This window comes from Physeter macrocephalus, chromosome 13, assembly GCF_002837175.3.
Source record: "Physeter macrocephalus isolate SW-GA chromosome 13, ASM283717v5, whole genome shotgun sequence".
Lineage (NCBI taxonomy): Eukaryota > Metazoa > Chordata > Mammalia > Artiodactyla > Physeteridae > Physeter > Physeter macrocephalus.
The window spans coordinates 86,986,212-87,004,390 of NC_041226.1; the positions used below are offsets into that span (position 1 = coordinate 86,986,212).

At 44.8% G+C, this 18,179-nt stretch overlaps 1 protein-coding gene across 2 annotated transcripts in view; it reads right to left on the bottom strand.

Annotated features, from left to right (window-relative positions):
• FUBP3 (far upstream element binding protein 3) overlaps positions 1–17,927 on the bottom strand; it is a 49,677-nt gene extending 31,750 nt beyond the window's left edge. Inside the window, exons 1-2 of one of the 2 annotated variants that reach the window (XM_028497301.2) lie at positions 17,787–17,927; positions 6,138–6,243 (exon numbers count right to left, since the gene is read on the bottom strand). In XM_028497301.2, coding sequence (XP_028353102.1) covers positions 6,138–6,243; positions 17,787–17,870 — 190 coding nt within the window. In that variant the 5' untranslated portion in view covers positions 17,871–17,927. The remainder of the gene's footprint in view (positions 1–6,137; positions 6,244–17,786) is intronic. The other variant, XM_007103740.4, reaches the window with a different exon arrangement.
• Between the last annotated feature and the right edge of the window lie 252 nt (positions 17,928–18,179).

Here is an 18,179-nt window from a genome sequence, read left to right on the forward strand (position 1 = left end):
CGCGCTCTAGAGCTCACGTGCCACAACTACTGAAGCCCGTGCACCTGGAGCCCGTGCTCCACAACAAGAGAAGCCACTGCAATGAGAAGCCCGCACACCGCAACGAAGAGTAGCCCCCGCTCGCCGCAACCAGAGAAGTCCACACATAGCCATGAAGACCCAACGCAGCCAAAAATAAAAATTAAAAAAAAAAAAAAAATAACAATAGAAAAGCTCATCAGGTGGTTTTCACATACAGCCAGGGTCAAGAACCACTCTGGGTCATATATTCCCCAAAAGAATTTTGAAAAACTATGAAACCCTTTTGATTTGACAATTAAGTTATTTTCCTAGGCTAATGGGTACAAATAGTACATCAGGTACTGTACATGGCTTCAGTTATATCTCTGCTGCAACACTGATACTGCAGATTTAGCTCATTTATTTTCATGGAAGATGTCTACGATTTCATCTACTTGGCTAAGCCAACTGTCCAACCAACCAGTCAGACCATACTTTGCCAGGAAAAAAAAAACTCACTTCCCTTTTCCAACTCACACATGTGTTAATATGCACTCACGTGACTACAACTCGCTTCTGAATTATAATCCTAAAACGGATGGATCAGATGGGAGCGGAGGAGGGGACAGCATGAGCCTGTGCCATGAGCTGTTACCCCGGATAAAATAAAAATCAGATCCTGACCCCTTTAATATTTCTTACCAAGACTCTCATGCTTTTATCATCTTGGGATTCCCCACTCAGAATCCTGGACTCACCCCTTTGGAGGCATCTGAGGATTTTACCGCTCTTGGTGACGAACCGCCATAAACTGAAGAAGGGCGATGTGAAAAGGGGCACGGAGAGGAGAAGGCCCACGTGGCAGCCCCAGCAGAGGCACAATTCTCAGAGAGATCCATTTTAGGGGAGAGGGTGCACAGAAGTGTAAGAGCTGGAGAAGGATCCCGTGAACCTGTCCACACCCACCTAACCCTGGGAGGACATCATGCACCCCAGCTTGAAGACTACTGCTTGACAACACCCCTGATTTACTTTCCCTACTTTGTAAAGGGCAGATCTTCCCCCACCCCCTCCAACTCTCAGGGACCGGGTTTTAGTCTTGGCTCTTCATCCCTGCAGCATCATTATTACCCTCCATACGGGGAGAGTATGAGCATCTCTGAGATGCATTTTTCTCTCTTTCCAAAGTAGAGGCTCTGGCCCTTGCAGGCTTCTGCCTGAGGTGGTGCAGGCTCCGCGCCTGCAGCTGCACGGACGCCCCTGCCATGCAGCTGCGGGCACACTGGCCCGCACCACTCCCGAGCATGGGCACCTCTCATCCCTCTTCTCTCTCTGAAAGTCTGGAATTTAAAACATTCTTTCCTCCTCACTCTTTTTTCCTCCTTCTCCTTGCCCTATGCCACAAGTGCTGAAGTAAAACTTGGAAAGGACCGTAGAGATATTCTATTCCGATTTTCCTGTAAATCATTCATTTGGTAGTACCCCTAAGAATTCTCCTTCCTTCATTCCACAAGAAGACCAGAAAGTGTGGTAAATCTAAGATGGTACTACGTAAGTATCAAAGGTAAGTCTCTGGTAGAAAAGGCAGGCATATTTTCAAAGTCACTAGCATAACACTCCCCGCCCCCCAACCCCGACCCTTTGCAATGGCAGGAATGGTGCTTTATTCACCCCAAGTTCTGATTTTGGTGCCACTCTTGACAGAGAAGACAGGAAGAAAGTGCGGTCTGTTTGAACTAAAAAAGCTCAAGGGGACGTGATTACCTAAAACTCTCCCAGAGTAAAAAAAAACTGGAGAAGATGCCCTCATTGCCCCTCGAAATATGGCGGGGACAATGGGAAGAGTGCCTTTTCCATCTGTCAACCAGCTCTACGTAAACAGTAGAAACCACTTGTTTTCTCCAGCAGTCAAGACAGAGAGTGGAACCTGAGACAAGGAGATTTGTTTAAGGAAATTAGGGGAGGGGAGACCCTCTGTACACCTTCCTAACTGACGATTAAGCAAGTGTTAGAGTTAATCATTTGACAAGGCTGATTTGAGATCAGAGGTTGGCAAACTACGCCTGAGGGCCAGCTTTCCACTTTTGTAAACAACCAGTTATTGGGACACAGCCATGCTCGTTTGTATACGTACTGTCTAAGGCTGCTTTCGAGTGCCAATGGCAGAGCTGAGTGGGTGGGACAGAGACCATACAGCCTGAAAGCCTAAAATATTTATTACTACATGGCCCTTTAAGAAAAAGCCTGCCAACTTCTGATTTAGATTAAACTTAAACTTGCATTTCTAAATCAGTTAGCTAACACTATTCTCTTAAATTTGGAGCTTCCTTTTCACAAAATTTCCTAAATGCTAATCATGGGATACACAGAGGGAGAACTTAGGTATCAAGCATTTATTCACTCACTGCATGAGGTAGGCAGGGAAGTAAACTGTCTTTATGATCATGGCGCATGGAACCTGGTAGGAGAGGGACGTGACGTTCCCGTCACCTGCAGAGTAAAGAAGATGAAATGTGCCCCAAGAAGGGGACAAGTGAACTGCTGTCGAAGTTCAGAGCGGAGTGCCATTTATTATTTCCCGATGAGGTGGGCGTGTGAGAACGGGAGGAAGAGGGGGAACAGGGAGGGAGGAAGGAGTAAAGGGGACGAAGGAAACGAAAGAAGGGAGGGGGCACGCAAGCGGGGCACTGAAGAAAGTCAAAAGGTGAGGATGAGAACAGGTTTCCAGGAGGAAGTCACATCACATCCGAGACTGAGGTGAGCAGGAGTCAGCCAGGTTAAGGGCTGGGGTGGGGGAAGTGTTTCTGGAAGAGCAAAGAGAAGAAAGCTGACTAGGCCGCTGAAGAGTACAGAACGGGGGAGCGAGACTAGAAGGGCAGGAGGCGGTGGCCAGGTTAGGAAGGGCTGGGCCCCCCTGGTTACCAGAAGCTGCCACAAGTCATAGAGCAGAGGGATGGAACTGGTTCGATGGGCTCCAGCAGAAGCGTGAAGAAAGTACTGGATGGAACCACTGTCACACCAAGACCAGCAGGGAGCTTCTCGAATCCGTAGGGTGCACCTCAAAACCCGTGAGAAAGCCTGAGTGCCAAGACGGAAGATGCTGATAGTTAAAATGAGCTGACCCAGAGGGGGAGGGCAGCAGAATGACAGCCCTTCCCAGATCAGCGACCAAGGAAGGCTCTGGAAGCTGGGTGCGAAGCTCTTGCTGGGTTCCAAGTGAGCTCATGAACTGGCAGTTTCACGGACAACTCACAACTGCCTTGGAAAACAACTAACCCAAATCGCTTTCTACATTAGAACACAACGAACTCAAATCGCTTTCCTCCCGGTTTCACTGCCTGGCACTTTAAAAGTCCTCCCATTCATACAGGTGTTTGCACATCTCAGTGTCCTGAATAAGCCCTATGTTAAGCTTCTTTATGGTTGACTTGAAGTACCTTTAAACAGACCCAAATAACACCTCCAAAAACTGCTAGGGGACTGAACTTTAACCTCCCAGAGGTCAAAGAACCTGGCTTCACGGGAAAGTCTGCAAGTTCATGTTGCTAAAGAAGTGATCTGATGAACGTCCGTCAAAAAATCCCAAGCCAAAACAAACGAACAAAAAACTGCAAAGCCCTCGGAAATCTTTATTGCTAAGAAAAAAGTGCCAGCATTCCTGCTTGTTGCTCGTCTCTGCTTTTCTAAACTTTCATCTCACAAACAGCAAGACTGTGACCCTTAGAAAGCTGTCGGGTAAACACGAACATCACTTTCCTTGACAGGATGTTTATCCACATATTTATTCAAGAGAACAGAACTGGCCGAGTGACCTCACCCCTGTCAGGAGACAACTGACAAGAGGCTGGGGCAGGCCCCAGATGCCCAGCTCTCCTTAAGGTCCACAGCAAATCTCAAACTCTACACAAAGAGACCAACTTGGAGGAAAACAAACAATTCGTGTAATTCTGTTATTTAAACAGAAGAGAGGATTAATTTTAGCAAACCATTATGTAGAACATAAAAAGCCTGAGAGAAATTTCTCATACTTCAAATACAGTCTGTCGTCATGGTAAAACACAGGCCTGGCCTGGGGATGACAGGAGACGCGGTTCAAGGCGGAAAGGGTCTCCCTCAGTTCTTTCCTGCTAAAGGAGACAATATTTGGGGGGAGGAAAGAGAAAAATTGTATTTATTCTCTAATCACAAGAACTTAGTCCCCCAAAATGCAAAAAAATATGGTTCTCAAAAAAAAAAAAGGTGACGATACACATATAATAATGAACTGGAGTTTCAAGTGAGATTCTGGACTTACTGGTGACTTAACGAGCCACATTCTTTCAAATGGGTGTGCAAAGGAGTAATGGGAGAAAAAAAGTCTGCAAGATGCCAGAGGTTTCATTTGCAAATTTTTAGGCATTCATTATGCTAAGGATATAGTGATACTATTCTCTGTGGGCACAAGTTTTACACTTCAACTCCACGCAGTGGGTGAAAACAAGGCTGAGAGTTGTGGAATGTACTGATCTCAATTTCTGGAAATGGTGGGCCAGAGAGACACACTGTCCATTAATGAGACATATGCTCAGAGCCAGACAACTTAGTGTTATTTTTACATTGATGTCCCATAAGAGGAACTGAAACATGATTGCCCCGAAAAGGTAAAAAAGGTCGCTTCGCACGACAGCTTTTTGCTAAGGCAAAAATGCAGACAATGCAATCACTCACGTTTGGTCTAAGAAATCACTAATGCCAATCAAATATAAGATGATCACAAGATACCGTTTCAGAGTAGCAGTGTAGGGCTTCCCTGGTGGCGCAGTGGATGAGAATCCGCCTGCCGATGCAGGGGACACGGGTTCGTGCCCCGGTCCGGGAAGATCCCACATGCTGCGGAGCGGCTGGGCCCGTGAGCCATGGCCGCTGAGCCTGTGCTCCGCGACGGGAGAGGCCACAACAGTGAGAGGCCCGCGTACCACAAAAAACAACAACAACAACAACAGAGTAGCAGTGTAAATGGTCACCTTAGTTCCAGTGGCCCTGCGGTAGATTTTCTGTGAGTGACCATAAACATTAATATTTTTTTTTAAATAGATAAGAACTTTTACACCCAAATTGCGGGTTGTTCCATTAAAATCTGCACCGTGTGAGTCTATATAATTATTCCAAAAAGGTTCCCACTTCCAAAAACGATGGCGATGTCTCTTTTAGAATCTCCAAAGAGACCAGAGCAATTAGTCATGCCAAATTACATTTTTTCTATGAACATAAACATGCACTTTTTTGGGGAAAGGAGATTACAAAATATATACTGTTGTATACCTTGACTGTTTTTCACTTAATAATGTATCACAGAAATTTGAACACACAAACGTGGCTGGGTACATATGCAGATTGAGGACAGGAAGAGAGGACATTGGCCCACCCACTATGTGCATATTCACGTGCAATCTAGTGTATTTCAGAATCCCTTTTACAGAGCTACTTTGTGGGAGATGAAATATGATAAAGGAAGTCCAAGTTCTCTGCAGAAACACACCTGATACCCTTTGCCAAAGTGCTGGTAATGACGCACTTCTAAGTGGTCTCAAATTCTTTTGGGGATGCGTAGGGTATATAAACAAACCAATGAAATAAACCAAGGAATGAATGAAAGAAAAATGGATGCTGCTAGAAAGAGCCTGTTATAAATGGGAATGGTGGAAAAAAACCCAGCAGATAAACTGAAAAAAGGTCATCACTCCCCTTTCCTTTCCTTAAGGTCAGTATGTAGCCACAGCCTCCCCAGAGCCATGCACCAAATCTCAGCTTTTCTTTGGAGAAAAGTGGGAACTTCAATTCCCATGTGTGCACTGAGGAATAACTGAGGGCTAAATCAAGCAAAACTCTTGAATCAGTCAAATTATTTCCAAGCTGATGCTCGAAGACTGTCTTTTACCTTACAGCCCAGCCGAAAAGACTTCCTGTACCATCAAGGCAAGTAAGAACTCAAATGCCGTAGAACTGCTGAGGAAAATCATCTTAAATACTTCCCCGCAACCATTCTTCTTCAGAGAGTGACGCTGGAGAAAGCTGTTAAGGAAATGGCTTACACAGACTCCAACTTAACTGGCAGGTTCACTACCACCTGAAAGGCAAAGATATTTACAGCAACTTACCTCCATCATCCAAGGGCCGTTTTTGTACTCCATAGCCATACACTGAGGGGTCCACTAGAGGTGTGGAATTATTCAAGTGAGGAATTGAATCAATTTTAGCAGCAATCTACAGAGAGAATCAGATTTAAATGCTCAGTAACAAATCATGGCTCCATCGAGGGAGAAAGACAAGAGTCTTCTGTAAAGGGCTGTTACCCCATTTCTCCCCCCGACGGAGATTAATGTAAAGCAATGTCGTGACAGGACATGGACTTTGCACTATTAACTGAGTTCCCTTTTGGTCTTAGTAATAATGTGTCTTTAGAAATGATACTTCCAAAAATTTGTCTTCTACAGGCAAATTTTTAAGTCATCACTTAACATACAGGTATACCACATTTTAAGGAAAAAAGCAGGCCAACAATATGAAGAACTTTGTTCAAAAGGTTTTAGCAAAGGATTCCCTTAAGGAACAAATTCCCCAGCAATATTTAAAAGGCCATGTTTGCTCAAATGTTGACAGCTCTTTAGGAATATATTCGTCCTATTAACTTTAACCCCTATAAAGTGATGATGTGATCTACAGAAACATAAAACAACAAGCTGCTCTTCACTGGAAGTTCAAACAGCAGGGGGATGACCATCTGTCCAGACTAGTTTGGAAGGATTCCTGCACTGGAGAAATCGAGATAACCTCTGAGAGCTATTCTAACTTTTAACCTTTATCATCAAAGAACAGAACATAGCTATTAAATTTTTCCCCTGGAAACAAATGCTATGTAGAGCTTCCTACACTTATCTGCTTTGTTTCCATTAGGAATTAAACGTGATTTTCACAATAAATTAACTCTTTGATTTAATCAAAAGAATATTTACAACTGGTCTTGATGTTAGTCCCTCAGTTAAGCCTAACAAGCAAGGGTGGATTAGGGGCAGCCAGCATACATGTCCCAGACCTATGTCTTCAGTGGTAGTTTTCCTGAGGTTGTCCAAATGCGCCCAGAATTCTGAGACTTTCTGGGACCAAGATAAATTACTTTAAACAAATAAACAACCAAAGACAATCATGATACTGAAAACCTAAGGCAGAATTTAAATGTCAGGTATCCTGGGTCAGGTCTCGTCCTTTCCATTTCCTAGTTCTGTGGTGTTGGGCAAGTCCCCTTCCTCTCTGCCTAAGATCCTCTGGGTATAATACCATCTGCTTCATAGTTTTCGAAAAGATAACAACATACTTTGAACACAAAGGAGCTCTGTACATGAGAAAGCACTCCACAAATACCAGGACTGTAAAAGAAGGCAACTCACCCAACAAGTGCTGAGTGTCTACTATGTCCTGGGCTCTGCAGTGAACAAGAATAAGCAGGTCCTTACTCTCCCAGAGTCGGCAGTCAGTGGGGAGTCACAGGTACACAACCTAATCAGTAAACTGATCATTTCAGCTGGTGATAAGCATGATACTAATAAGAGGGTCGGTCCTCAGGAGAGCTACTTTAAACAGGGTGATCAGGGAAGGCGGCTGTGAGGTGAGATGTGATCTGAGACCTAAATGATGAGGAAGAGCATTCTAGGCAGAGGGAACAGCTTGTACAAAGGCCCTGAGGCAGGAGCAAGCTTGATAGGTAAGTTGACGTCTCTGTAATAGAAGGAATTAGATGTGTTCCAAGGGGTGGGCAAGGGCAGTTCACATAGGGCTTCAGAGGTAATGGGAAGGGGCCTGGATTTATTCACTTATTTATTTATTTACATTTATGTATATATTTAGCTGCACCTTGCAGTTTGCAGGATCTTAGTTCCCTGACCAGGGATGGAGCCTGTGCCCCCCTGCAGTGGAAGCATGGAGTCCTAACCACTGGACCGCCAGGGAATTCTGGGGCTTGGATTTTATATGAAGGGTGATGGAAAGCAACTACAAGGCTTAGTAAGGGGAGTAACCTGCTGATTTATGATTTAAAAAAATGCCCCTGGACAAGGAAAATATCAATAGATTCTAAGGGGACAAGAGTAGCAGGACCATTTAGGAGGTATTCTAGGCCAGGAGTCAGCAAACCCCAGTTGGTGAACTACCTGCTTTGGTAAATAAATTTTATTAGAACACAGCCATACCCATTCACAGAAATCATATGGTGTGCAGAGCATATATATATATATATATATATATATATATATATATATATATATTTTACTACCTGAACTTTTTTTTTTTTTGGCCGCACCACGTGGCTTGTGGGATCTCAGTTCCCTGAAAAGGGACTGAACCTGGGCCCTTGGCAGTGAAAGCGCGGAGTCCTAACCACTGGACCACCAGGGAATTCCCACTATCTGGACTTTTGAAGAAAATGTTTGTCCTGTCTAGGCTACAGATGATGGTAGCCTGGACAGGTGCTTGCTGAAAAACACTATTTTAAGTTAAATAATTAAAATACTAAGACTGCTGATAGAAACCCCATCTCTTACATTCAAATGTCAAGGCAAATGGGCATTTGCTCTGAACAGAATACTGTATAAACCTTGCCTAACAGCATTCTACCACCAGCTTTCAACCTTGCTCTCCGTATTTGTTTTGGATAAGCTTGTGGTGGTTGGCTACTTACTTAAGATGCCAAACTTATCTTTAAGGACCCGGCCCGGGGAGCGGGCAGATTAAAAGGAGAGAACTACACCGCGGTGGCTTCTGCCCCACCGAGACCCTTCCGTCTGCCCAATAAACTGAGCAGTAAATGGCCAATGCGAGGGTTTTCAAGATTACTGGCCCAGTTGTCTGTTTGAAGACAGACCAAAACATTGGCAAGAAACAGTAAGGACGACCCCAAAACACAAGAGAAAAGGCTATGGTTATCAGTGGAGTCCCCCAGTAGTGTGCATGTCAGATCACCCTCAAAGACAGGACCCTAAATGTAAGCTCTACATATCTGGCACTCTCTCTACCCTCTTCTGATAAGACCTCTTAGCTTTCAGACCTTCCCCCTTCCTTCCAAATTAGCTCAGATGTCATTCCTGAGTCCTTGGCCTTCCTTATAATTTATATGGTATGCTTCATATGTTGCTGGAATGTAATTTTTTCCCCAAAGCTGATATGCCAGAAGTGTTACAATAGTTTTCTATTCCTAATTTTGATTAAATCAACAAGTGACCTTCTAAAAATGTGACTAGGATTTCAGATTTGTTTTTAAATGTTTGCTTCAGGTTATCTATAATCTGGGAAATTTTCACTAAGAGAAAAGCAGTACAGGATAATGGTTAAGAGGTGTAGCTCTGAAGGCAATAACTGCATTTGAACTGTAGCTAAACAAATGTTAGATGTGAGTTTAACATTACAATATACAATTATACCATAACTTACATTGATATCACATTATATATTATATTACAATATGCTATAAAGAAACAATGTATTCCTTTATTCATACAAATGCAACCTTGTTCTAAGACACGATTTTAAATGCCTACTAAAATAATGAGTTAAAGTTCAATGAGTGCTTACTATGTGTAGGCACTCTGCTAAGAACATTTTAAAGATGCTATCTCATTTATTCCTCATGATGATTCTTTAGGAGGTTAGTATTATTATTTTCACTTTAGGACAAGGAAAAGTGAAGCTCAGAGAGGCTGAGTGACCTGCCCAAAGTCACACATCTTATAAATGGCAGAAACGGCATTGAAGCCCAGGCCTGCCTGACTCGAGAGTCCATGCTACTGACCACAGCCCTAGGCTAACTCCCTTTCCTCCACCTAATACTTTCTTAAACTTAGTCACTTCCCGAGGACTTAAAACCTAATGATTTCCAGTACACAGAAGTCAAGTAATTCCTCACGTCCATAACTGACCATTCTGAACAGTAGCTGCTTAAGGGAAGTGAGGTACATTTTCAGTTAATATGGTGTAGGCCAGAAAATAGTCGCAGAAGCCACGATATTCCAAGAAGACCAAGGCCACTCCAGTGCTTATCTGAAAGCAAGACCTTGAGGGGACGCTGCTACTGATTTGCTACTACTCGATTCACTTTCCCCCCTTTCTGGGGGGAGCGGCAAGAATGGCTTCCCTCACTACCTGTGCTGTTTCAAGCACGGCTAACAGATGAAATGCAAATCAACGTCGACACCTAACCCCCACTGCCAGTAGTTAGTGGGGGAGGGGAGCACTGGACCAGGAATCAGTCAGGAGTCCTGGTTTTCTAGCTGGCTCTTCCGGTGTGCGACCCTGGGCAAGACCTTCAGTGGTCTTGCTCCCTGTAAATGCAGGGATGAACGAAACCAGTGTTTTCTAAAGAGTACAAAGCAATTTGGGGAGGTGCGTGGATGAATGTTCAAAAATATTTTAAATAAATCTAAATTCAAAATGATTTTAAAATACAAAGTAAACAGAATACTGAGGGTTCACTGATATGACAAAAACCATAATAAAGGTGGTACACGATTCACTAAAGTTAGGAAACATGGCAATTAATTTTTCCCAGTGCACATCTTTAAGTTCTGTAATCAGAGTAGCTCACCCTATAAACCCAAACAGAAGGCTGTGAATATTCCCGCAACTTCACATCTGCTAGAACTTGACACTAAATGGCAACAGGCAAAGCTGTGTGAATGGCGGCAAGCCATCCACACACTGATTGGCTCCACGCCGTTCAACACCGTCACTGTCGATTCTAAAGCAGAGGTGAGAGCTCACACCACCACTTAGGGAGGAGGAACCCAACCCGCTCACCTGGAACCTCTGCTCTAAAGTCACCCAGGGTGGCCCCGCCCCGGCGAACTGACAGACTGGACTGAAAGTCTGTACTCCCCACAGCAGCAAAACACAGTATGTGGCCAGAGGGGTCGGGCCCAGTGGCTGAGAGTGAACAAGTCTCCGAGGGCAGGTCTGGAGCCGTGGTGCACAGGGGCAGGTCCTCGTTCTGCACCCACTACCTAGGTTACTATGAAGACAGCAGTATATCAAATTTACTGTGCACTTACTAAGTGCCTGATGGTGCCCTTATTTCATCTTCACGGTGACCTCAGACAGTAGCTACTAGTCTCAATTCTGTGGGATCTGGAGCCAGTCTGCCTGGAATTGTACCCATGGGGATACCAAGATAACAATGTAAAGCACCCAGAACAACGCTGGGCACATCGTAAGGAACAAGAAGTGTTTGCTATTTTAACCTTCTATTGAAAAATAATAAAATAATAATACAAAAAAAGTACATGGGTGAGTTGATAGCTTGAATTTCCATGTACTAAAATGCCTGTGCAACTAGCATCCAGATCAAGAAACAGAACATAACCAGCACCCCCGAAGCTGGCCTCATGACCCCTTCAGTCACTACCCACCTCCACCTCCCAAGGGTAACCTCCTAACTTCTAATATTAGCTATTCCAAAAAAAAAAAAAATCTATCTATCTAGATATATAGATATAGCTGGATAGATAGATAGATACAGCCACCATCAATGATCTCCCTTTTACAGATGAGGAAACTGAGGTTTAAAGATGTTAGATAACTTATCCAAAGTCACTAAGCTAGTAATTGGCAGAACCAGAACTTGAACCCATATAGACTGAGTCCAAAGCCTTAATAACCACTTCACTATACTACCTGTTGGGTATTCTGCAACCATCAAATGAGAGAACTTATATGAAAGTCCTTGCCTGGCACCCAGCACAACACAAGCTCAATGAATGGTAGCTATTGTTGTCCTTAGAGATGGGGCCCTGGCTGATTCTGCCCTATTAACTGGCATTAACCAAAACAAGGAATTCTATATGTCAATCGAATAAGATATCAGCTCTTCTTAGTAGCTTTTGCTGACAACTTCATGCCACCCACATTTGGGGAGAATTAAATACTCCCTTATCTGTTTGCAAAGCACTTTACAAACTACCTTTAAGTAGCGTGACCTCACTGAGGAAGTTGCTGGTTACACTGTCTCCCCATTACAGGGAGCTCTTTGAGGTGCGGACCTGTCTCAATCATCTTGGTACTCCCAGGACAAAGGTTCCTTGACTGGGAGCTCCAGGGATTAGCTTTAGAGAATTCATGAACCTCCTGAAATTACATACAAACTATTTAAATATTTCTGAGGAGCAGTTCAAAGTTTTCAAGAGTCTTAAAAAGGTCTATGCTCCAAAAAAAGTTCAAGAACTTCCCTAATGCACAGCAAAGAGTTTGGCACATAGAAAGTACTCATTAAACGTTTGCTAAAATTAAAGTGAATATGGAGAAGCCTGTCGGAAAAATGCTAAGATGACCAGCTGAGGCGCCAAGCTGAAATACTGTTCCAGCTAGGATTCCCCCCTCCAAAGACCCTCAAGATGACATGACCATTAGTTTTCTCCCCTATGTCCCATCTAATTCCACCAGCATCCCTTTGATGCTTTGAAGATTCTGCTGCAGAATTCTCGTTGAGATGGAAAACTACCCAACGACCTCTGCAAAGGAACCGAGTCCCTCTTAGAATGCAGAGGACGTGGGTCCAAGAACTACTGCATATATTAACTGTTTGTGTGCCTCCGAGAATACTGCTTTATCTCCCTTTGGCTTATTATTTTCAAATATAAAATGAAAATTATAACCCTTGTCCTGACTATTTCACTTGGTTGTTGTGAGGATCTAATTCCACGGAAAGATAAAACCAGCAGCAAACTTGTCTTATTTATCTTTACACTGGCCCGGCATCCAGCAAGAGGCCTTGGACTCAGCAGATCCTCAAACAATAGCAGGAATCCCCATCACATCACAACTTCCATGAACACTACTCAGTCATGCAAGTGATCTGTTGTCATCTGATACTAGGGTAAAAATGTAGTTCATGCCTCCAAAAGTATTGGCTATTCTTTCCCAAGTGTCTTTAAAACAAAACTCTAAATGCAAAACATTTTCAAGAGGGACGATTAACAGTAAAAGAACTGCACAGCAAAGCTAGGGAGAGGGGAGCTTGAACAGACACCCAACACAACACATTAGAAAGTAAAAGAACCAAAATAATATGGCCAAAACTTTTTTCAGATCTAGCTAGATGGAAGCTCTGAATGTTGGTGAGCTTGAAGGGACCATTGAGATTATCTAGCTTAATATTTCCTGAAGTCTGATCCACAGACGGTGATTTGGTTTTATGAAAAGAGGGTATGAAGTGACAGAACTTGGGTATATTTACAATGCATATCCCAAACCCTAGTAGGACTTAATGCACAGAAGCATACGAAGGGGCTCTGAGAAGTCCTGCAGTAAAGAAGCCAATTCACCTTTATTTAACCCTGTATCCCCCAAACTTCTCTGTCCATGAGCCCTTTTCCATGGAAGATCTGTGAACAGTTTGTAGATCAAATGCTGGGAAAGGCCAACCTAGCCCAAGGTCATGCAGCTACTTGCAGGAGACTCAGATCTCTTAACTCTCCACCAGAGCTCTTTCCATTAGAAATTTAAATTATTGTATGGGCTCACAATTTGGAAAAGGATGAGGAAAAAAAGATGCTGACTAGGCATCCCGATGGGCAGTGCAGAACAAAAGCAAAGTGGCGAGAACAAAGGCAACTCGGAGAGTCAATGCCCCGTGAAAAGGGGCAGCTGCTACCCAGCTCCTGCCAAATAAAGTCACTGCAGAACGTGGGAGCAGTATGGCCAAGCATTAGATAAAAATCTAACACTTTTTACGTGAAATTGTTCTAGTTCCTAAGTCTTGGCACTGTGTGGTCAAACAAAGCATGCCTGCAGGTCCGCTCTGAGCCTTCTCCAGCCCACAAGCCACCAGTCTGAAAACTCTGGTCTAGGCAAATTTGCATTTGGGACTTAAGAAACCTTACTTTGATGATACACATGGGTTATCAGATTTTAAAAGAAAGATAAAGAAGTCCCAGCTGAATATTAGAAAAGCGTTAGAGGCATACAGTGGAACGTACTGTTCATTTACCATCTACTTTTCAATACCAAATATGAAGTTCAGTGCTTCCATTAAAGTGCGGTGACCCAAATGGGCTCAGTCACATCATGAAAACCCTTAAACAAGAACTCGCTCTCTGGAGGGAACTCTACTGGGTCCCATCAAAGCAAAGACACAGAGCAACCCACAGATGTCCTTCAGACACTGGTTTTCTTCAAGTGTCTGAGGAGGTTCAAATGAATGTACATGCAGGAGTTAGTCCCTTGTGAAATGATGATCTGAGCTACTCAACCACTGGGTACGTCTGAGACAGTCTCAGTGGAGTAAACTTACAGCCACTGCGCATTCGGCACACGTGACTCTGCCTTGAGGCACAGACATCACGTATGAGGCGAGCAAAGGCAGGATCCCTCAAGGAGTGCCCAACAGCCAAGGAACACAGGCCTTCTCTTTAAATGGTGGAGGCACATTCTTTTAAAGGAAATTTAGTGTTTCTATACAGCACACGTGCCAAATCATCTACTGCTCAGGCGTGAAGTGTGAAAGAGCAGCACTGAGAAGCATTTTCTGCAGGACTGTGGAACTTCGAAGGCCCATCACCAACCGACAGTTCCGAAAAACAGTGCTGGTAAAGAATAGGCTCTAGGCCTTAAAATCTGTCAAAGGTTACTTTCCACTGATGCTTCAGTGGCTTTTTGGTCACAATCGATTTGGGAGCAGAATCACCACGATGCCCAACTCCATGAGGCACCAATTAACACTGTATGTATGTGAACAGAACGCTCTGGAATTATGCAGTGCAGAGGCACGGACTGGGTCTAGGTCAAAATAGGAGCTTAAAGTCCTCAGAAGCCCTAGCAGTTTGATAAGAGAACGTCTATTTGGGTGATGACTGGCAGGCGGGTGGTCCAGCTCGTGGAAGGAAGGCTGCAGGGAATGTGAAGTACACTGTGGTGTGACATCATCCTGTTAACATGCGAATGGGTGCACTTGGTGATGGATGCTACTAAACTATCAGCAGTGGGCTTTCCAGGAACTTTTATATTTTTAGAAAAGCTAAACAGAACAAAACAGATTTGTATCTACACATCCATAATCTCCATGAGGTCCCCTTGAAAGCCTGACAGACAGTAGTCAGCGTAGAGGCCAGTGTGGCCACCGAACAGGATAATCTGGTTTTAAGTCCACATCCCATTCTTACTAGGATCCTGCGCTCTCTAAACAACGAGTTGAAGAAACACTTTATTTTTGCTAACCAGCCAATGACTTCAGAGAACTGGACATGATTTTTTTTTTTTTTTTTAACACCCAGGAGTTTTAGATCTTCACCAGTGGGACTGAATCAGATCACATTTCTACATTTGTGTACTTCCCTACAAAATGACTATGTTATCCCTTTGGCCAAACACTATTAACTCACTGGACTTCACACTGCTGCAGAAATTTTAAATTTTATACGACATTTTCAGAGACTCCCTTCAGATCTAGGAATACCATGCTTAGAGTGATCTAACAGCAACAATTGGTTCCCTTCGTTGGAAAGAGTCCAAAGGACACAAAAGGAGGCTTCAAAATGCCAGGAGGGAAGCTTAGTGGATTAGGTGCCGGACTCTACGTATCAGACTTAATAGAAACTGCAGGTTCAAATCCCATCAGGGTCAACTCACACTCTACTGGGATATTCTGGATAAATTGAGCACCAGACAGCTTACTGCTCCCTGACAAACTTATGAGGGCCTTACAGACTGTCCCTGGTGTTTATGAGGACACCTAAGAGGAGAGAAAGCTTTCCAATCATTTAAATAAAGAAATGCACTATCTCTTATCTCCAGCTACTGGGGGGAAAATCACATTTCTGCAACATGCTGTGTATACAATGGCGAGGTAGAACCACCATCATCAGATGCCCAAATGATATGAGACCCTTTGAGGTAAGCTTTACTATTGATATAAGCACACAATATTTTAGATTTCTAACATTCCATTCTTGCCCAATGCAAATCTATAAATAAACCTAAAATTACCCACAAACCTGTGTTTTCTTTAGTTTTTAAAGGCCATCAAATCCTTGGAGATAGTATCGCCCTCCAGCTGTTAATATTCGGAAGTAATACACTTACAGCACTGTCTCCATTGGGCTTACAACTGCTCCAGTCAATGGTGCATTTCAGAGCTGGGAACATTTCCAGTGAAGTTTCCTCTGCTAGTAGTAAACACCACTGCTTCAACAATCCACATTAGGTCAGCATTTTACAGAGGATCTCCCTCCCTCTTGAGCAGGTTGTCCAAGAATATGAGTTCAACCACTGGCTCAAGAGAAGCAGAAAGTCTTCTCAATGGTTCAAAATTCATTTTACGTTCACCTACAGGCCTTCTGCAAACTGAGGATCTGGGCTCTTTAGGGTAGTGACTATAATTCTTCCTGGATACAGAGGCCCACAAGGTGATTGTCACACATCAGCACAGAGTGAAAGCCATTACATATTAGTAGCCAGTGAGAAACAAGGTTCAGGACCCTGTACTGTAGAGGAGAGCAGTGTAACACGCCGGCAAGCAGAGTGCTGGAAGGGGAGCTGGATGGCACTGTTCATCCATTACAGCCACTGGTTGGCTCTGAAGTCTAAGTAAGATGGATACTCACTATATATTGGTTGGTGCCTAGGCAGTAAGTAACAAGTCATCGGATAAAATTTTAGGCGGAACCACAGGTTTGGAAACTTCTGGGATCCAATGTAATGTCTATAGGAGCATCAGTATTACAATGAAAAGTCAGTATCTGGGAAACAGGTAGGGTTCCCTCCCCTGGAATACTGGAAAGAGGTGTAAAGACCATATCTTCAAGCGACCGAGTGGAGGCTTTCTTCTAATACAATGAGTCCTGTAGCTTTCTGTTAGGAATCAAGCAGTAATTAGTTATGGCCCAACTTTTAAAGTATCCGTTAGTATGCCTACAATTAAATAGGAAGAGACGATGAGTATAAGACACTCAGCAGAAGAAATTTAAGTGTTAGAGCTAACACTTAAGTTCAGTAAGTTTCGCACACAATACAAGGACATGTTCTGTTCTAAACATCATACCAGAAACCAAAGAGTATTTCTGGCAGGTCCCATATTCATTCTCCAGGGAAGCTTGCAACCTCTTAAAAATCAGTTTATTTAACTCTGACAAAATGCACGACATTGTCAGATGGTCAAGTTTCACTGTTGGAATGACTTCATATCACATGCTCCCTGAAAGAGGAAAAACTATTGCCCATAAGGAATTTCTACGTCTTACGGACCACCCACACCTATCTAACATCTTTCTTTCTCTCCTCTCCCAAAGCACCCTCAAAAGTAAAATACCCTCGAATTCCTTCCACTCCACCCTCAAAATATAATAAGTCTGAAAAGGATGTTTTCCAAGTTTTAAAAAGCTACTGGACCTGAGACAGCCCCCTTGTCTAGACCGGGGTCCTCGCTGTGAGCTCCCCTAGCCCCCTACCCTCGTAAACCTCAAAACCCCACGCTGGCTGCCCTGCGGGTCCAGCCCCGGCGTGGGGACGCGATAAGGCCAGGCGTCCTGGACAAATCCTTTCCCAGCGGCTGCGGCCACCTGGGAGACCGGCCCGACAGGCTGGGCCTGGGCCTCCCAGTGGCGCCTCATCCCTCGGCTCCTCTCGGCTGCAGGAGCCACAAGGAACGGCCGAGCCCAGCTGGGGCGTCAGCCCAGGTTACCTCCCGCCCCCAGGCCGGACCCCCTCCTCCCCATCAGGCCCGACCCGGCCCCGCCTCAGGCTCCCGTGCTCCTACCAGCCGGCCGCGCCCGTACCTGCCGGACCCGGTGCAGAGCGTCCACGAAGCCCTCGGCCTTCATCCCCACCGGAGCGCTCTGCCCCTGCACCAGCTCCGCCATTACCGCCCCCGCCGCCGCCGCCGCCGCCGCCGCTCGGCTCCCCCGTCGGGCCTCCCGCTCCGCTTGGGGACCCGTAGCCGGAAAGGGAAAGTCGCCCCACTTCCGGCGGAAGGGAAGCAGGGACGCTCGCCGACGCGAGAGGAGCCGCGTCTGCGGGGCGGGGTCAGGGCACGTGACAGCGGCCCGGCCGGAAGTGGGGGGCGGGCCCTGCGAGCGAGCCTGCCGTCTGGTTTCGAGGGATAGGTTGCGTTCCCGCCGTTCCCAGACGCGATTTGGTCCAGGGCCGTCGATGATGTCGTGACAGACCCT